This window comes from Herpailurus yagouaroundi, unplaced genomic scaffold (assembly GCF_014898765.1).
Source record: "Herpailurus yagouaroundi ecotype Mexico unplaced genomic scaffold, PumYag 28, whole genome shotgun sequence".
NCBI lineage: Eukaryota > Metazoa > Chordata > Mammalia > Carnivora > Felidae > Herpailurus > Herpailurus yagouaroundi.
In genome coordinates this window covers 46,721,522-46,743,154 of record NW_024412376.1, presented here as the reverse complement: position 1 = coordinate 46,743,154, position 21,633 = coordinate 46,721,522, and the positions used below count along the sequence as shown (strand labels likewise).

The following is a 21,633-nucleotide window of genomic DNA, read 5'->3' as shown; positions in this document are numbered from 1 at the left end:
GATATGTACATTTGATATCATTAGAGGGGAAACATATTTTTAGCAAAAATAAATTATCTTGTTTGGAAATGTCATTTTCTTGGTTCAGTTTCTGAGTCAATCTGATCTCTTGAAATAGGCCTGCTGGTGTTATCTTTTAAATAAAAATAGAGAAAAGGATGATTAGGCTGTGTTTGTACAAAGGAGATTTTAAAACTTTTTAACATTTGCTCTTTGATTTAGAAAACCATAATAACTTAAGACATAGTGAAGTGGGGGGCACCTGGATGGCTCAGTTTGGTTGAATGCCCAACCTCGGCTCAGGTCATGATCTCGCAGCTCATAAGTTCGAGCCCCACATCCAGCTCTGCACTGATAGCTCAGAGCCTGGAGCCTGCTTCAGATTCTACGTCTCCCTCCCTTTCTACCCCTTCCCCGCTCACGCTCTGTCTCTCTCTCCTTCAAAAATAAATAAACATTAAAAAAAATTAAGAAAAAAGAAATAGTGAAGTGGATTTCTAAGAATAGTTAGAATATCTCTCAGGAAAGGAGCAATATTGTTGTTGATACAAAACATGAATTTTCTTGATGAAATCCACTTTTAAAAGTATGTACAAATACAGGCTTCATATAGGGAAATGCAGATGACTATGCTAATAATAAATGAAAACTTCTATGCATTTGTATTACAGTAAACTCTAGCCTTTAAGACTTCTATATTAGTACTTTTCAAAAGAAAAAAAAAATCTTTGAAATATTTTTCCCCAAATAGAAAACCCTACTGTTGGCTTTCCATTTAATAAGGTTTTTTTTTTTCCAGATTTGAGTCAAGAGTTTTCATTTTTAAAAATACAGACAAAAATTATACTGTTTATAAGATGATACATTTTCACTTAAGGTCTTTTGGAACCCAGACCACTCTGACATACTGAATGAGGCTTCATTGTTATTCGAGGAAACCTCTGTCATCCCAACCTCTTTACCTAAATCCAATGAGATAATGAAAATAACACCAAATCCTACCATTTTTAAATTAAACTGAACAATTCAAAAGTTATATCTAATCATTGAAAGGGAGAATGAAATATAAGGCAGAACACCGAAAACTTTGTGAATAGATCTATAGTATACAGCCACTTTTTATTAAGAAGGCTATGAATTGTTTGTCAATGGTCTCAAATATAATGCCCGCAAATCATTAGCTAAAATATGGATTGATAATTCTAGTATTCAAAGCCCAAAACAGTTATCTAAAATTTGTAGTAATCTGAAGACCCTACATGAGCCTAGAGATCTGTTTGGAGTCCTTAGTCAACAGATACCTTAGCCAAGAAGCTGTCACACTAGCTATGGAAAGCCCCATAATATTATCCACTGAATGTGGTCACAGCCAAGAGACATCTATGTAATGAGCCTCTGGCATATCTAAAGGGTAGATTTATGCTCTGGATGTCATACTCTTCCAATAAGTGACGAGAAAGAATAAACTCAACATCTGGAGAAAATAGGTTTCATTTTTTCAGACTGTTGTACTCTAAGGTTTAATTCCAGCAATAAATGACAATTTTTATTTAACTAACTAGCATTCTCCCATAATTTTCATGCATTTTTAGCATGGCACAGGCTAGGAAGGTAAGAAGAGATTATAATCATGGTTCAAAAATTATCTAGCTGGATTATTGGGGGCATATCTTCCTCGTGCTTTAATTTACCCATTTATAATGACATTATACAAGATAATCTCTACAGCAATTTCTAATTTGGAATATTGGAAAACCTATGCTGGTGTGATTTGGAAATTGAAGTCAACAGAAATACTTATTTTGGTTTATCATTAGCTATGGTTGCATATGTCTTAAAATGTTTATCCACATGTAGTAATCTATGCCAGACAACGCAGATTCCACCATCTATATTCTGTAGCAAGATGACTATTGGAAAACATCACGAAGATATTTTTTGGACTTTTATGAACTTGGCTACGCAAAGTTCAGGCTGACGGGGATTTTCATGTTTAACATCAGCAGGGTGATCAGCTTTCGTTTTCTTGCAGTTTTAGTTCCTCACGGTATTTTTCTACTATACAACTTTATCACCATACAACCTGTGTCAGAGTTTAGAAAAGATACCATGTTATTGAAAAGTATCTCCACTGAGTTGCTAACACTGTCATCTACCTGTTCCGGAGGACTGGTTATGTCTCGCCTGGAGGACCACAGTCTTTAAAAAGCACACCGGCAACCTGCTTCTGCCGTCAACATCATGCGTTGATGCTACCGAATTTTAATTCCCTAGAAAGATATTTTCCAAATACCACAAATGGGCTCTAAGGTTACTCGTGAGAAAGGCTGTGAAATACTATGTCTGAGTCCCTCTCTCCTTTACACTCTCCTGTGTTCATTCTGGAGGTCAAGCGCCCCTCTATGAGTCACCTGTACTCCTCCTGCAGCAACCTACGTTTCCTCAGAATCAGTGCCTTCCACTAAAGGACACCATGAATGAAATGTACACATCCTGAGCTGACCTCAGCCTGCGAGGGGCACCGCGTAGAAGCGAGAACTAGAATCACAATGTTCCTGGAGATTTTTTAATGGATTTCTTTCAGACTAATATGCTAAGACCTAATTTGAGTAATTCCTAGATTTGGGCAAACATCCCTGATCAGCTCCCTCCACAAACTCGTGACAATAAAACAGTTTAGAAAGGTGGAGATTATCCGACTGAAGCGTAAATGTGTTCCTGGTTATTTACATGTTGGTAAAGTTAGGTGTCAGCTTTTCCATAAGTCCCCTCTGGAGGTCGGTAGTACTTGGGGAAAGCCAGCAGCTGTAGCATGTTGAAAGCATACTTTCTGCATTTGATATTCTTCAGAACATTCTCTATGCGGCATCCTTCTCTGGTGAAAGGGGAAAAAGTACAACTTCATGAAACACGGAATAAATAAATATGCTTTATTTGTTCAATGCAGAGTTGCAGCAACAGTCCAAGTAAAAATAACAAAGATTCAACTCTACATTTTTTTTTTTTCACAAATGATGATACATCTTACAAAATTAAATCCTAGGCCAGGCCCAATACCATTATTGCCCTCAGAAGGAGATGATTAAAGTCTCTTTGCTCTTAACAGATATTTAAGGTTTAATAAACGCTTTAAATATAATTTGCTCCACAATACAGCTTCACTTTAGTTTCATAAATATATCTGCCTTTTTATAACTTTTCCATAAATTAATGTCAGTCTCTTTAAAACACATTAAGATCTACATGTAGCCCTAAGGATGCAGGTTCTAGGAATAAGGCATTTAATTTATTAAGTCTGGCCCTATAGATTTCAAAGGAAAATTTCATCTCTATTTTACTTCATTATTTTAGCTGTGCAACGAAGAGAAAAATGGCTTTCTGAACAGCCTGGTCCAAGTCTCTGCTTTATAAAGGAAGGGTGCTTGTGCACAGACAGTACAAAAGTCACAGGGGCTGAAAATGGTGTGTAAGACACAAACAAGACCTTGTTAAAAAGAATAGAAAAGTACTCCGAGAGCCAAATCAACCCAAACAAGAGTTACAAACAGGTTAATTTAATTACAAAACATAAATAGCCATTCTCTCCATCAAATTACTGGACAGAAAAGGGTAAATTGAAGCAAAGAACCAACATAACTAACAGATTAAGAAATCAAACAGAAGGTTCTGTCAGCTGATGGCAACAAGGATGTTAGCACAGTGGAAATAAAGTCTCGAACCTCCCACATCTCTAAGACTTGACTCAGGGTTTCAGTGCATTGTGCAAATTCATTCTTAATTGTCTTGAATAAATTGAATGGGAAGAGAAACAGGAGGTGCAGAACTTCAAGCTTTCAGGATTCTGTTCTTTGTCTTACTCCAAAGACAGAAATTTAAAAATTCTTTTGAGTTGGTTAACAGTGGGAAACACTTTTCCATGAACAAAAGAGCAAAATAATTCACTTAATGCATAGTACTTCTTTTTTAGATTTTAGGAAAAACAAACAAAACACATTTCAAACATTTTTTTTAAATTCTGTGAATCTGAAAATGTAGAAATATTACAGCATTGTCCCCATAATTTAAAGTCCATTGTCATTTGTAGAAAAGAAAGGAATACAACATAAAACTTATTGGTATTTGGCTAATAGTAACGCAAGACTTAAAATAAGCCACACAACTAACAGGTGTGAGCTGACAAGCAGCAAGGCGACAGGATAGAAGTGTCGAGAAGTTGGCTTGTTATCAGTTAGACAGCCTGTTTCAGGATCATCGGATTCACTCAATGCTCCCTGGGTTTGTCTGCTGTTAACCACGCCCCCCCCCCCCCCCCCCGTCAGGGGAGAAAAGAAAATAGTATAGCATTCACACAGTAAAGAAACTCAACCTTAAATATCCTGAAATTCAACACATTATTTTATAGAATACAACTGTTTCAGATGGAGTTTTTATGCTAAATAGCCCCAAATGCATCTGTGTATTATTTTCTTACTGTCCTACATTGACAAATGTATTAAAAAAGAAGATTCTTTTTTTTTTGTGCAAGAAGAGAGAGACACTGTGATACTCACATGAGTTGAATGTGTATGTACAAGGAAGAATCAAATAAACATAACAGCACCAATCAACAAGACTACATGAATAAAACTAAAATATAGACCCATAAAAATAATCTGATAAATACATCTTTGGAAAATAAGAAGAGAAACACAGTATGGAGAGAAGCAAACGGACATGCCTGGCACATTTAAACACACCATCTAATGTTACTATACTTACCTAATGTATTTAAGGCTATAAAAGTGATTTATGGAAATGGTTTGGTATTTAAAATGAATGAAACATCTGATATGTCATCCTTTGCCAGCCATACGATTAGTTTAACAAACCCCGACTCAGCGTCCTTCTGTTAGTTCAGCTCATAAACTATGTTTTCTGCTGCTCATCTTAACTTAGATGAGGCCAAATCTATCTCCAAGGGACTCCTGGTCTTAAAAGAGATCCATATTGCAGAGTGATTCTCCGGGAAAGAAAAGATTTTCTGTGTGAGTAAAAAATGGGCATTTGTAATTGGGCTTAAAGGCAGCTCCAATTATGGCAAGTCTGAAATACGCCATACTGATATATGCTGAAAATAAAAATTCTTTCCTATGTTGTATTTCATCAGTATTCAGAGTATTCAGAATTTCAATCACAGTCAGTTGTTAAGGAGTGGTTTGATCTTTATCAGCTCTCCAGGTTTTGAGGCAGAAAACTGGTTGTTACTCAGTCTCATGAAGAGTGCCCTGCAAGCAAGCCCCTTAGCTTCCATAGCCCCCTTTCAACCACTTGCAGCCCCTGAAAACTTGCTGCACAGACATTCTTGACGAGGCATTTGACCACATTTCTGGCCACATTTGGCCCAGTAGCAATCATAATTACTTTGAACATTTATCTGACTTAGTTTAAAGCATCAAATCAATCATGTTATGCTGTGCCCATGTTATACTTGTTCTTTGGTAAAACCTAAGGCCTATGGAGCCAGTGACAAAGTGAAATAGAGGCTTATCTGAAAAACAAATGGCTTGTTGAGCTAAAGAAGAGTTATTCTGGACCTGCATATTTCCTATCATCAATTGTATGAGTAACCCAGTTACTTGTTCAACATTCTACGGCACGTTAGGTAGGAAATACGCTGTGGGTTTTAAAGAATTGATATCCTTGTGATTCAGAAAAGCTTCTTTGCCCAAAATTATTTCTCTAGTATCACTAACATTCCCTCCTGTGCAGTTTTAAGATGAAAGTTATCTGTAGCAAATCTTAATTTTGTTGTAACCTTGGTTCCTCTCCAGTGTTCCCCGTCAAAGAAATATAGTCTCCTAAATCAATCAATCTCTTTCTCTCTCTCATCTATCAATCATATTACAAATATTACATTCTGATTAGAAATTTAGGTTAAATATTAACCACAATCTATCAACATAATACTATAATAGTATAGACATACTCTCTCTTTCCCAGTGGGGCCACCTGTACATGGGCTCTGGCTGAGGAGTACACTATTGGCCGAAAAGTAAGTTGAAAGGATCTTATAACAGTCCTTAATCCAAATACAGTGGACTAATTTATACTAGGTGGCTTTTTTTTTTTAAACAACTGCCAGAGCCCATTTAATACTTTCCAGTCTGTCTGCCAAATATGCCTTCAAAGTGAAAATTACTAAATTAAAAGGTTGCATGTTACTTTTTGGTTTTGTTTCTGGAAGGACAATTTTATAATTGAATTACTTTGCTGTTTACTAACTTCAATCTCTGGAGATTAGATTAATACATTAAAAATGCCTCACACACAATAATTCTATTATTCAGCTAGAATTGAAAGTAACATGGCCTATCGGCTGTCATACAAGTTAAAGCCCAAGGCCCCCGATTATGTCATAATGTGGAGAAGGGTACTCTTGGCACTGTTTCCTTGCTTTCTGCTAAGAATAGCTCAAATGGTCATTTCTTCATAACCACAAATGAATTTTTAAGCACTCTGCAAGTGTAAACTGCAAAGGATGTGTTGAATAATATTAGTAATTTCCTCACCAGCAGATTATGAAAAATAACAAATTAGTGGCCACCTTACAAGGTACCCTGACAATCCAGAGTCATTAGTTTTAGCCATCGTTGGTAGATCACCATGGAAGCAAATCACAATGTTGTCTCCACTGAAAATGCGACATGATCAGTCATTTAAGGGCAGTTACTGAATCTGCAGGATAGAAAATGATTTTTTTTTTTCTTTAAAGACCTGTCGCAGAGCAATCACTCAAAAACAAGTAAAAGGAAATGTCTTACTTTTAAATACACCACTGCCTACATGAGGAGACATTTCCTTAAATGAAACCCAATGTGCATAGCTTGATGATATTTGCAGATTTCCCCCCTCTTTTCTGTCAGTGACTACTGCTGTATCATAGATCACGAGCCCGGGGGGCGCCCACTGCAGGTATACTCTTAAACCATGCAAAGCTCTAAAAACAAAATTTATAGTCTTCTTATCTTCTCCTGCTGGGTAATTAGTCACGAAGAGTTTTGCTATTTGGTATTTTATTCTTTTACCACTATAGCCCTTCAAGCTCCCTCAAAGGAAAATTCCCAGTCAAAACTGAATTGAAAAATACTTCCTTCTGACCAGGAAGCTGATTTCTTCCATGCTAAAATGAGACCATTTCACATCTAATTGTATCCAAGTTTGGAGCTATGGGTACACCATCGTGAAATTATGAGCCAAGATTTTAGAGCCAATAGTTTATAGAGCTCTATTTGCATCTACATTCATGTAATACATTGATCTTAATAAAGCACCTTGTTTCAGGCCCTAGATTGCTGGATTGTGTCAGATTTTAAGCTGGCAGATCTGTGTAAAACTGAATGTAATGTAGGTCTGGCATCAATAAGAACTTTGAAAGTGGAACAGAAATCATAGAATCATAGATTCTCATATGTAAAAGTGACTTTAAAAAATCTTCAAGTTGAAGTGCACATTTTATAGATAAGAAGCTAAATTTGAAGGCCTTTTCCATGCTTTACAACAGCAATTGCAAGGAAAGGATGTTGAGAATGTACTTTCCCTGCTTTCCAGTTTGCTTATATGACAGTCTGATAAAATAAGGGGAAAGGACTTCTTGTTTTCAGTTTAGATCCAGGCCATGAAATTTAAATTCTAAAATACACTTAAATGTCAAATTATCTACCAAAGCTTTCCAAAAATTTAATTTATAATTAAAATATTAAAAGTATATTTCCAGGACTTAAAAAACAAACAAACTGTGCAATTATTTACATGTAGGGAAAATTTTAATAAAAGGATATCAAAGGTGAGATAATTTCCATTGGCCTAGAAGCAAGATTAGCTTTTGTGGCCCCTGGAACACCAACCACATTTAAAATGGTTTCTTCTGGGGTACCTGGGTGGCTCATTCAGTTAAGCGTCTGAATTTGGCTCAGGTCATGATCTCATGGTTCACGAATCCCAGCCCCACATCCGGCTCTGTGCTGACGGCTTGGAGCCTGGAGCCTGCTCCGGATTCTGTGTCTCCTTTTCTGTCCCTCCCCCACTCATGGTCTATCCCTCTCTCTCTCTGTCTCTCAAAAATAAATAATAACATTAAACAAATTTTTTCTTTAAATGGTTTCTTCATTCTAACTGGATTTCAGAATCTAATTCAAAATATATTATGTAGACTATAGGAAAAGCCCCTAATGCAGAAATTACTCAGACGACATAAGACTATGTTATAGCTTTGAATGTCTGGGTCATGGAGTTTCTAACTATCATGGACAAGGTGGTATAAAAGAAAGAGAAGTAGTAAGCAAAACATGCACTCAGAGGAGTGTGGTTCCTCCCCATAGGACCCTGCATGCATATCCAGACAAGATATTTTTGCTGGGGCAGGGGCGGGGGGCGGCAGTGTTGGGGGGGGTAGGGCAGGGTGGCGTGCTATGAACTAGAGAACATCAGAGCCCAAAAACCAGGAAGTGACAGTGAGCTTGGGAACCTGCATATCACAGAAGACAGAGATTGAGAGAATGAGTAAAGCCCCACTAACTTAGAGAAGAGGGAAATGTATGGTTAAGTGGTTGGTTTCAGAGTCAAGATTTCTCCAGGTTAAAGTCAGGGCCACCTTGGAGACCACAGGGAGTGTTTAAGGAAAAGGAAAAGATCTCCCATATATCATGTCCTATCATGTAAATGCTGCTTTATAGGTGTTATCTTGTTCATCTCTTACAAACAGTTAAATTGGTCAGTATTATGATCTCCATGGGCTCAAAAGGGTTACAAGACTTGTTCAAGTGGCAGAGAGGGAATTTTTATCACTGCCTGTCTAATGGCAAAACCATATTCCTTTCACTTTATGACTGGGATCCTTTAAGCGCAAGGTTTCTTGTTACCTCTCAGAAACTGGCAGGTGTGATTTCTTGCTAGTTGTTACATTAGATTAAATGACTTCTACAATTGCTTTCATCTCTACCTTCCTGTGATTCTTTGATTCTATTCAAACATAACTACAGTACTCTAGAGATGCATATTTTTTTCTACTAATAGAATAGGTGACAGTTCAATAAGAAATAGTTGAAGTAAGGAGCAAAAATCAAAGAATGCAAAGCGTTCTTTGACATTGTGTTTGGTCTCTAAAGATGTTCCTGCTCATTCTTACCTATTTTCAGAATTAAAAAAAGGAATCTGACTTATTTATCTGTTTTGATTCAATTTCTCCCTGGTATCACTTGTTATATTCTTTTTCCCATTTCACTTTTTTAGTTTTATAAAGTACCCAGAAAATAGGAATATCTTCTTGTCAGAAGAAGCAAGGCTCCAAATAGTAATACTTTCAGATAGTATCTAAACATTGCTTTGATGAGAAAGAAAAGTACATGTGCCCAGAAAAACAACTCAAGAAAAGATAGGAAAGTGGCTTGATATCAAGTCTGTGTTTTACATTAAAAAAGTTTAAAGAAAAAAGGAAGGAGAGAGAGAGACGTAATGAGTTTCAAGTATAATTGCTTCCATCAGATGATTATCAGAGAACTGATTTCAGTTTTCATCTTAGAACTTTATAAAGAAGAGTATTTGGATGAGGTCCAGAAAGAAATATCATAAATGATGAAAGGACTGAAGAAAAAAAGCTTATGAGGAAGTGCCTGAGGTTAATTTTATTTGGATAAAAGAAGGCTAATATGCAAGTGATTGTTAAATGCAGGTAAGACAGTAATAAAAAATTTTTGAGTCACTAATTTGTGTTTTGCTCCCTTATATTTTAGGCTGCAGTACAAAGCATGTGTCCCAGGGATTTTAGCAGTGCTGAAAGCAAGAGCTGCCTGACCTAAGTAGATCTGCCCTTTGTTAATCTCATGACTGAGAAAATGTGAGGTATCCAGTGAGAAGCAAAAAGGACCTTTGAGGGTTGAGAGAGAAAAGAGTGGGAGAGAGAGAAAGAGAAGGGGAGAGAAGTGGAGTGAGACACACAGAAAGACAGAGAGCGCTAAATGGAAGGAGGACAAACCGACAAAAGTTGGTGTGGAGTTGGGGAGAGGATAGAGGTGGGGGGTGGGGTGGGTGAAACCTTGTGCATTGTTCTGCATTGGTGCCCCTGGAAGGGAGGACCACTGGAGGTGGAGAGAGGCGGGAGGCAAGCTGGCCCTCAGTCACTGGTCAGCTTTGCCAAAGATTCCCTTTTCTTGAGCTTGGCTTGGTGCAATGAAATAAAGGGGCATAAAGGCACCACGATGAATAAAATAGGCACATCAGTGGCTAATGACTGATACAGCCTTTCAGAAGTTTCAGTGCAAGGTAAGTCCTGTAGCAAGAAGAAAGCTCAAAATAATAGGATTGACTTTCCATCAGCCTGGCCAGATAGGAGCCAAAACAGAGAATGAAGCTTGTTTAAAGAAATTTCTTTAAAAGAAACAAAACAAAACAAAAACACATCACATCTTACACACCTTAGTGGGCAGATAAATAAGGAAATTCTACAAGAAATGAGTACATAGGTGTAGTTATACATTAGTAATTCAGTTTCTGTGTTCCATGCAACGTAACTAGCTTTTCTTTGTACAGGAATGCCAACAAGATGACTTAGTTTTAATTGCTTCAAAGGAATAGTCAGAAGAAAGGAAACCAGTCACTAAAAACATTCTCTAAGTGTGTTTGTTGCTATAGTACTTAAAAATATAAAGAAGCATTGTCTTACTGCTCTAGTTTGCTACTCTCCTGGAGTTTGAGATAATTTTTATCCCCAAGTTAACAGAAAATTAACATGCCAAAACAGACTTTTGATTCCATTCTTGATAAGCACCAGAGAATAATGAGGAAAATTCACTGCCAGTTAGCTCCCCTGGTGGAGCTGGGAGCTTGACTCCATGGACTACTCTTAAGATCTCAAATAAAAATAAAAGTCCATATATACCAATAGATTATAGCCTATGTTATTCTGAAAGTAGCCTGGAAAATGTAGCAGGTATCGGTAACAGTGAATAAATATTAGAACATGTATAACAGGAAAGAAAGTCAGTTCAGCTCTCTATTACCTATTTGGTTAAGTTTCTAGTTTATTCCTTTAAATGGGAGAAAGTTAACATCTATCCAATAAAATTATTGTGAGATTATGTTAAAGGAATTTACACATTCTCAATAATAAAAATAGGTAAATAAATAAAATTTCTGTCTTCCCCCCTACTCCCTTGCTAAATCTTAGTTCTTGTGTGGACAATGAGTATCTGGACCAGATATGCAGCTACTTGGTTCCAGCCCTTCTCCTTTTTTTTTTTTTTTTTTTTAATTTTTTTTTAATGTTTATTTACTCTTGGGAGAGAGAGCTACAGAGCATGAGTGGGGGAGGGGCAGAGAGGGGAAGACAAAGAATCCGCAGCAGGCTCCAGGCTCTGAGCTATCAGCACAGAGCCCAGCACTATCAGCACTCGAACCCACGAATCGTGGGATCATGACCTGAGCCAAAGTTGGATGCTTAACCAACTGAGCCATCCAGGTGCCAGAGAAGCAAATGTTCTTAATGCCAGAGATGGGGATTCAATGCTCAGTTCTCCTTATAAGGAATTCTATGCTATAGACCTAGATGAGATCACTTCTCCTTCCTTTAACTCCTCCGACTCCCATATATTTTGCCTCTCTTCGTTCAGCCTAGTGTGTGTGTGTGTGTGTGTGTGTGTGTGTGTGTGTATATATATATATATATATACATATATATAAAATGTTTATTTATATAAACCCAGGTGCCCCTGTTCAGCCTAGTATAAAAGAATTCAGGTTTTGACACTTCTTTGGGTGTTCATTTTTATTTATTTTTATTTTATTTATTTATTTCTTTGGTGAGGATTTCCCTGTACAAGTGTGCTTTTCACCTGTTTGTTTTTTTTAATTTTTTCTTCAGTTTATTTATTTTGAGACAGAGACAGTGTGAGTGGGAGAAGGGCAGAGAGAGAGGGGACAGAGAATCCCAAGCAGGCTCTGTGCTGCCAGCATGGAGCCCAACGTGGGGCTTGAACTCACAAAACTGTGAGATCATGACCTGAGCCATAACCAAGAGTCAGACACTTAACCAACTGAGCCACCCAGGTGCCCCTTCTTGCTATTTGTCTTATGTCAATTGAATTCTCAGGCCCAGCCAGAGACTCTAAGAGGGCAGAAGAAAAGTTTTGCCTCTGATAGTTTCAAGGTCAAATCTTGGATCTACTTCTTCTGCTACTATTCCAAATCATCTCCTCTCTTCCTTTCCAGCACAGAAAAGGACACACACCCACTCTCAGACATTCGTTCAGCACCTCAGATCTTCCAGATTCTTCCACATTCTGTAAAGCATCCCATGCTCCTCCATTATCCAGTCAGACCACTTTGCACCATCTCCACTGCTGCAGCCTATGAGTTCACTGTGACCTTGCCCTTGTACTAACAGAGGCAGTTTTCCTGCCTTCACCACTCTGGCCCCTCTGTTCAGTTTCACAACATCTGATGTATCCATTTAGACACATGGCAGAGCAAATGCACCGTGAGAACCGTTACAGAATGAAAATCCAGCTGCCCCCCAAAGGGAGCCAAGCTTGTCAAAACAAAAGTGATGCCTTCCATCTGCAGGGAGTTGGAAATACTTTCAACCGCTCGGCCCTGAGAATGAAGCTCCTGAATCTCAAGGAAGAAGTGCAACTACATTTTTTTGCTCCAGACCCTGTTGGGCTTCCCAGGTTTCAATCTCTTCCCACCAATGCCATTTCCACTGAATGAATCCTGTCAATCTTTCTCAGAGATGGTGTTCCATCTGAAATGGACAGAGTTGAGTATGAACTAGCTCCACATCAGACACCACCATATTGTGAGTGTTGTGTATCCCCGAACATTCCCTTAAGCCCAACTCTTTGAACAGGAACCTCCAAAAGAATCCACTTAGTTTTTGCCCCTGGAACTATCACAGAGACTTCATCACCTCCTCTAGGACAGGTTTTGTCTCTTTTACCACCTGTCAGTCTTTTCCCACTTTTATTTTCCAATTTTCCCTTTACTTTCACCATCCCATGCAAACAGTGTAATAGTATGATGCTACAATTTATGTTATCAACTCCTGGAACTGAAGGCTTATGAAAATCCTAGGAAAGAGAGTAAGATACATTTGAGAATCTTAGAGTTTAGCTTTTGGATACAAGTACATGGCTAAAAACAATAATATTTACATAACTTTGAAAAAGGCAGAATATAAAATATGAAATACAACAAGGAAGAACAAATTCCAGGCATGACCAAAAATAATTTACATATATTATCACTAACCCATGCTACAGAGATTCAAAAGTCAGAGAAGACTTCTTAGAGAAATAGACTTCTGTGTTGGACAGTGAAGGCTGAATAGAATTTCAATGGCCAGAAATTAGGTGAGGTTGGGTGAATATAAACAACATGAAAAGGCATGGAGACAGGAGAATATTCAGTACCCTTGGGAATGACCCACAGTCTGCTTTGGTCATAATAATGGGGCAGCAAGGAAACAATAAAGGCAAGACAATTAACGTTCAAAGAAAATGAATTTCTTTTTTTTTAAATTTTTAACCTTTTTTTATTTATTATTGACAGACTATGAGCATGGGAGGGGCAGAGAGAGGGGGAGACACAGAATCTGAAGCAGGCTCCAGGCTCTGAGCTGTCAGCACAGAACCTGACACAGGGCTCAAACTCACAAACTGTGAGATCATGACCTGAGCTGAAGTCTGAAGCTTAACCGACTGATTCACCTAGGTGTCCCAAAATGAATTTCTTTTTTGCTTACTTATTTTAGATATTTGCTAAAAATAAACACGTATTTTGCAATAAGAAATTCAGCTACATTGTTTTTTTTTTTTTTAAAGAAGATGGGGCTGTTTATTTTTATTTATTTATTTATTTTTTTAATTTTTTTTTTTTCAACGTTTATTTATTTTTGGGACCGAGAGAGACAGAGCATGAATGGGGGAGGGGCAGAGAGAGAGGGAGACACAGAATCGGAAACAGGCTCCAGGCTCTGAGCCATCAGCCCAGAGCCCGACGCGGGGCTCGAACTCACGGACCGCGAGATCGTGACCTGGCTGAAGTCGGACGCTTAACCGACTGCGCCACCCAGGCGCCCCAAGATGGAGCTGTTTTACAGATGTTTGTGGTTGCCAGCAAAAACTTAGACCTTATTCTCTGGGTGGTGGGTGGGCTCATGAGCAGCACAGTGGTGTGATTAGCTGTGTGTTGTAGCACCACCCAGGGTGGCAGTAGAAGGATGGTTTGAGCCAGGAATGCAAAAGGGATGGGATACACGAGAGCATGGAGACCAATTAGGAGGCTATCATAATAGTCAAGGGGAGAAATGACAGCTGGGACTTGGGAGTGGGTAAAGGTAAGGGAAAGGTAAGGAAGTTCCAGATTCTAAAACAGAAATAATTTGAAAAATAGAGTAGATAGGGGAAGATCAAGAAGAGGAAGAGTAAAAACAGTATGTTTAGGTTTTAGGGGAAAATGCATTCTATTCAAGTATGCTATATTTGATGCAGGTCTTTAGTTAAATATGTACAATGAAAGACAGGTCTAGATAGTATTTAGACTATGTAGTTCTATGCCCTAGGTTTGGAAGTTTCCTAAAAAAAAAAAAAAAAGGCTAATTAGAAAAAGTCACCCATGTGGACAGTATGTGATGAGTAGAGATGAGGACTGAGGGCAGAACTCTGGGGAATGCCTGCATTTGTAGGGCCTGTGAGAAAGGAGGCTGAGAGTCAAAAGTGATATAGAAAACAGCCACAGATTCAAAGAAAAAAGGTGTAATCAATGAGTCGAATACTGCAGCCGGAGCAAGGAGGTTGCAAAATAAATAAAGGTCACTGAATTCAATCATGTGACTTGTAGTCTTTGACTTTTAGTAGAGTTTTAAGAGCAGAAGTCAGTTTACAAACAACAAATGAATGAGTAGTGAAGAATGGGAGGCAGCAGTCTATTCTATTTCAACCACTACATGTAGAGCCTTGACATGAGTAGAAAGGAAGAAGAAAGTCAGCACAGAGTCTGAAAGAGACTCAAAGATGAAACTGCTTCAGCATTTGTGAGGTGAGTATGCTTGGAGGTGCAAAGGAAAAAGGAGATAGAGGAAGATTCAAGAATATGGGATAGTTGGCTACCTTTTTCAGAAAAAAAAAAAAAAAAAAAATGGTCACTTTTATGGTTTAAGACCAGGCAAAAAATAGGGATCTTTCATTTTTTATCAAAAAGTGCTTTAAAAAAAAAGTCCTTACTAAGTTGGGCTTGTCAAAGCATTCTCTGATTTCTCTGAATGTGGAACTGAAGATAAAGATGTCTGGGTGCCAGAGGAGGAGAATGTGGGGAAGTGACCAAATTAGAAGCTTCACCTCTTTACATTTTGTGACACAATCAGAATTTCTTGCAATACATTCTCAGTGGTTTAGCAAGCAAATAAAGCCAAGATTAAATTTTGAATCACCTAACCATCAATGTCACAATAAATTAGAACATCTATGCTACCCATGGTGTGTTTGGAGTGGCATCTTTGCATATACTTTCGAAGCTCAATGTCATTTGGTCTCAAGAGTTTACATTTTACATTCACAAACAAATTTCGAAACAGCATATATTTCTCCTGAACTGATTCTTTCTTTGTAAGTTTATGTGGGGGGAAGCCTCCCAGTGATGTATAAACATAAGGACTAGCAACCTGAAGCATTTTATCCATACAGATGACTATCAAAATGACTATACTAGAATACATTATTCTCCTTCCTTTTTAATTTCTAATACTGGTAATGACCTTTAATTATCTAGATTTTGTGTCCAACATATGACTCCTGATTATGGTCATTGGAAAAGCCTTATAACTGGTGTCCCAGAACTTCAGTATCTATTCAGGGTTAATAAATCATCTTAAAAGATATTCAGCTGTTTTCTACTGACCAGAGGCTTACTTCCTGTTGTTTTTCTGTTTAATGCTGAGTATCGCTTCTCGGCCTTTTGGCTAAGATCAAGTGTGTTTAATGCTGAGTATTTCTTCTTTTCCTTGTTTTAAAATGATATCATCCCCAAATGAGTTCTCATTGCTTGACTATGGATCTTGATTAATTTCCCTTTTTGATCTGCACCCCTCAGCCTCTCTAAGGATATAGAATGCAACAGGAAAATGACATTTTCTGAGATATCTGTGATGAAGTAAGTTCGGGGAATTGTAGGTTAAAAACTCTAAGAGATCAAAGAAAAAAAACTCTAAGAGATCTGTCTATCTATCTATCTATCTATCTATCTATCTATCTAATACTCTTCGAGTACTGACTTTGTGCCTTCAATTGTGTACACTGACTATAGTCTAAGAGGATTAAAAAAGAGGAGGGGCAATGTGGTGGGAAAACTCTATTGATCCTGAAACAACAGAGGCCCCTAAACTTCAGGCTAAAAAAATGTTGCTCCACTCTCTAAGCAGCAGAGAGTGACATGGTTGGTGCTGAACTTCAGGAAGTAGACTGAAGGTAAGGGACTGGAAGAAAGAGAACAAACAATTAAGAGACTACTGCAGTGATCCAGATGAAAAGTTATAAAGGTCGGGAGTAAAGCAAAAGAAATACAAATGAGTGAGAGACCATATCTGAAAGATAGGGGGTGGAGTGAATCAATATCTTGGGGAAATTGCCTTATATGAATTACAGACAGAGGTAGCAATTATAAATTATAAGACCCAGGAGAAAGTATTTTATCTTGGACATATTTTTTTCCCCCTTCTCTGTCCCTTTTGTAACTACACTGATGCAGATAATCTGAGTCTAAGAGACTCATCATTTCTGAAATTTGCATCAATTTTCCACAATAAGTCTTGAAATGGCCGTGTTGCTTGCCAAACAGAGGGTTATCAGGGAGAGTACAAGGTATCACTCAGAGCCCACTGTGGCAATTGCTTACAGTTAACTTTTCTGATTAAAATAAAAAATGTCAGTAGTTTTATTGTAGTAGAACCAAGAGAATTCTTAGGACACCACAGTTTTTGTTGTTGTTGTTGTTGTTGTTGTTGTTGTTGTTGTTGTTTTTGTTTTCCTATCCATTTGGTTTGTGCTTTGTTGCTCTTCAGTCAGAAACCACATTCTGTATCGACTCTTCTGTTCAATTGAGTAAGACGCAAAGACACAGAGCTCAGAAAAAGGGTTTTTTTTTTCTACTTTTGTGTTGTTTAGGGTCCCTCTAATTTGCTTAAATCTTTTCCTCAACTCAGATTGTTGGAGCCTGGAGGGACCTTAGAGATCACCCAGTCCAACCCCTTCATTTTTCAATGAGAAAGCAGTGGCCTCCAGAGGAGAACAAGGATCTCATTAGTAGTCCATGGGGTGTAGAGCTGGGATTGTGTGCAGAACAATTAGATTAATGATATTCTTCAGCTCTCACACAGTGAAACAGAACCTCCTCTCTAGCTCCATCCCTAACAGAGAGGAAGGAGCTACTCTCTCACTCAGATTTTATACATTGTGAGGATGTGGTTTCCAGCACATTCCTGTAAGGAAATGTTCTCAGGGTTGAGAGGAAGTGGAGCTGGATACCATGCATATGACTCATCCTGATCTCTCTGCTCCCCGGCAATCCCTATGGCATTTTGATTTTTTTTTTTCTAGACAATTCTGGTGTGGAGTTAGCCTTTCTCAGTCTGCTACTATAGCTGCTATTGCTCCAACTTACAAGCCATGGAGAATTCCAGGAAAAAAAGAAAATTCATGGATGGCTTCATATAACACTCATAAAGTCATCAGCTAAAGCCACAGAACATTAGTAATAAAAGTTACCATTTATTGAATACAGATTAATTCAAAAAGGCCCATTGCCTCACCCTAACGATCTCCTTCAACCGTCATACTATTACTGAGAGGTGGATACAAAGATCCATGTTACAAAAGGAAAAACTAAGAAATAATCAAGGTTACACCAGCAATAAGAGGTAGAGATAGAATTTGAATTCCATTCCTCTGACTCTTAAGTCTATGCTCTTAACATGTGCTATACCTTCTTTTCTGCATTTTGCATTCTGTAAGAAACTATGTAGGATTATAGTACCTGCATACATGGCCCTATGGTCTACCTAGGATAGCTCAACATATTCAGAACAATTATAGAAAAAAAATGTAGTATTTGCCATAAATGAAATAAAGGTTTTGAATCTAAAGAGTTTTCAGTGTGATTTTAGGCTTATGGTAACCACACATCCCAGCATGCCCAGGATAACTCTGGTTTATGCCTATAGCCCCAGCAGGACTTAGATGGAGAGAAGGAGGGTTAAAGGGTATTAAAGTATTAAAAAGTATTAAAGTATTAAGTATTAAAAAGAAAGAAAAAGAAAAAAAAGACAGAAGCAAGGATATGTGGTGTTTGATATGTTTGTGTGCTGTTACATGTTTGCTGAACAAGTGTGTAAGGGCAGGTATTTAATTGAGAGAAGGGTATAAAGATGAGTGGGAGAAACAGGGCATGGTGTGACAAGGAGATGAAATAAAATGATGATATACTACATGGTGTGCTTGGGTTTTAGAAAGATTAGTTTAAAAATACTCTGCAGGGTAGACTGAAGTTTAAGGATTGGAAGCAGAAAAGCCAGTGAAGAGGACATGGAAATAATTAAGTTTTAAGGCAAGTTAGAGAGGATCAGCGTGGCAGAGAGACCTTGCAGAAGCCAAAAGACACATTGAGGGAAAGACATGACAGGTTCCAGGCAACGGAAGAGTACTTAACACTTGAGTAATTGTTTATGACTACGTTGGCCCCAACTATTAGATGCTATCATTGCGGACAGTGAGAGAACAACAGAGATTGCCTTAATGCACTCATGAAGCTTTGGAGCTAAGTGGCAGTAAGCTGAAATAATGGTACATGCTACCAAAGAGTTTTTATAGTAGTTTAAGAAAAACAGTCATGGCAGAAGTATATCATACGGCACAGAAAACATAGGCAACCCGAAAACTGTTGCCATATGTAATTTAACTTCAGCAAAATCCTATCACATCATAATAAACAAATCATGCTAACTCAAATTTTGTTGGTTTTGTTTTATGTCATTTGTACATTTGTTTTGGCTCTACAGTTGTATCAGAGCTAAAGGCATACGGTGTTTGTACCTGGTTTTATGTTTGGGCATATCTAAGTAAAATTATACTGAAAATAGTCTATGTCAAAGAAGAAGGTATACAGTAATTCTTTCTTCTTAAGGAGGTCAATGTATGACTCAGGTTTGAGACACAGTGTCTAACACAATTGCTATTTACATAACTGGCTTTGACAAGGACGTGGTCATCTGTGATGCGCCACCAGTTTAAGTGGACTGGTGGATTGGAAGTCAAACTGCAAAGGGACAGGAGGAAAATATGGGATTAAAAAGTAATACCAACAGTTGAGAGCACATCAAGAAGTGTGTATTGTGTATGACAAATTCTGAAGGAAAAACATAAAATGAAGAAAAAATCAATAAAACCCAACCATATAAACTATGATTGATACTCAAGACTTAGGACAATAGCTGTACTTGGCTAAAATGTGAGTTTTGTGGTTTTGTGGTAGACATTGCATATATTTCTTTCCAGAAAGGTGACTATATCAATAGACAGGAGTTAATTTTATGGCCAAAAATATAAATGATAATTTTCAAGATTCATTAAAATACAAAGTATCAAGAAATATGGAAGACAATCCAGATGCCATATCTAATTACTCCAAACCAATCAATTAACAAAGGGTCTATGGGTCATATCCATGTGAAGTGCCATTGATTTAAAGAGCTGACTTTTTTTTTTTACTTTTAGTCAGATGGTGGTGTTGAGGTCCTAAATCACGTGGCTAAAATACTTACTTTTGTTCTTTTAATTATTTTTCTAAATAAAAGGCAGTAATTCATTGAAAACTAGCTTCCAGGAAATTGTTTAGGGGATCACGAACAACTGACTTTATGTATAAGATTTCAAAGTTAATCTAGTAATGAATGACCTAAGATTCCTGTATAGAAGTATGAAACCAAGATTTATCAGGACACTTATCCTTTTGTTTCAGAGGATTGCGTCTCAATGGATTCCATTCTAGTAAAACAGGGATTAGCTGTTACTCTCATTCCCTTAAAATACTTCCCATTGGAGAATGATTAATAAAAAGTAAATGGTTGATTAAAAACTAAAATATAGATTATTAGCCTATACATTTCTATAATTGTATAAATTATCAGTTTAAAAAAATTCTCAGCCAATACCATTGTACATAGTATATGGTAATTCTATATCTACATATAGCATGGTGTTTATGCACTAAAGTCATACAATCCTAGCTTGAATCTGGCTTTGCTTCTTGCTACCTGTGTCACTTGGACAATCTATATCATTTAGTTAAACTTCCATTTTGTCATCTTTCAAATGGGGATGATAATAGTATTATTATAGATAGGTTAACATGAAAGTTAAACACACACACTTAAACACGCATGCCAATAGTATATTTAGTATGTCTCACATATGTTAAGTACTCAATAAATGGTAGCTATAATTATCAGTGTCATACATATTGAAATATATTGAATAAATGACAATTAAATAATCTACAAGATCTCTATTAATGGCTACGAAAAACCCACAGTGTAACACAGATTAATCTTTGTAAATTATAGTCCACAGTAGTGATTTCAAAGAGTATTTAACCATTACTTCTAATAGTATTTTGTTCTTATGACTTATATATACTAATAATTACTTTCTCTAAATATTTTTCTAAATTTTACAAGTCCAAATTGGATGGGCTATTAAACAGTTTGATACTTTTTAACCAAAAGATGTTTTACTTGTAGAATATTGCCTTGCTTTTATTATTGCATATTTTATAATGCTTATTTCTCTTTTGCTTCTAATCCACACCTGATTTAACATATATAACACAAAAGAACTGTGACTCAAACTTATAATTCATCTTAGTCTATCTGAAAGAATCACTTAATTCTGATGATGTTTTGTTATAATATTTTCAATCAAAAATCATTAATATATACAGAGATTTTTGTTCAAATATTTGTACCTTGGGTAATTATAAATATTCAATCCCTTATAATTGAGATAATGATAACCAGAGAGGTTTGATGCAAATTAAATTATTAAAATGCATAATATTTCAAAGGGGAATTGATGTTACTCTTTTATTATTAAACTAGCTTATTTATTCCCTAGGAATTACTTATTTAAAATTTATTTCTCAGAAATTGCTACCTGATTACTTAGGCACAATCCATGTTCTTCTATGTTAATAAATATAAACTAAAGCAATTGCATATAGGTATCAATTAAAACAAATACACAGGTTTCTTTGTCTTCCCTCTACTGTTCCATAAATTGGCACATATTTATAAAATAACATTAATTCCCCGAAAAATTCTACAGTGAAGAATGGATTGAATAATTTCATTAAATATTCTTTTTTGTATGTAATGCCTTTATTTTATCTTCTGGCCCAAATTTGCTATGCTTAAATTGCCTCATCTCCTAAGACAGACTTTCCCATATTGTGTTCCATAAGTATCGATGAATATGCAGTGCTAACAAAAGTTAGTTTTCTTTATGATAGAATTTTCACAAGACTTTAATATATAAAAAGGTAGGGGGCTTTTGGGAG

General features: G+C 36.9%; 1 protein-coding gene and 1 pseudogene across 7 annotated transcripts in view; one reads left to right on the top strand and one right to left on the bottom strand.

Annotated features, from left to right (window-relative positions):
- Nucleotides 1-800: 800 nt before the first annotated feature.
- INPP4B (inositol polyphosphate-4-phosphatase type II B) overlaps nt 801-21,633 on the bottom strand; it is a 789,997-nt gene continuing 769,164 nt past the window's right edge. For 3 of the 7 annotated variants that reach the window (XM_040473128.1, XM_040473190.1, XM_040473182.1), the window contains one exon: nt 4,110-4,284. In XM_040473128.1, coding sequence (XP_040329062.1) covers nt 4,110-4,284 — 175 coding nt within the window. Of the gene's footprint in view, nt 2,876-2,915; nt 4,285-21,633 lie in introns of those variants that run through there. The other 4 variants (XM_040473155.1, XM_040473146.1, XM_040473200.1 and 1 more) reach the window with 4 other exon arrangements.
- LOC121040594 (uncharacterized) lies at nt 15,969-16,121 on the top strand (annotated as a pseudogene).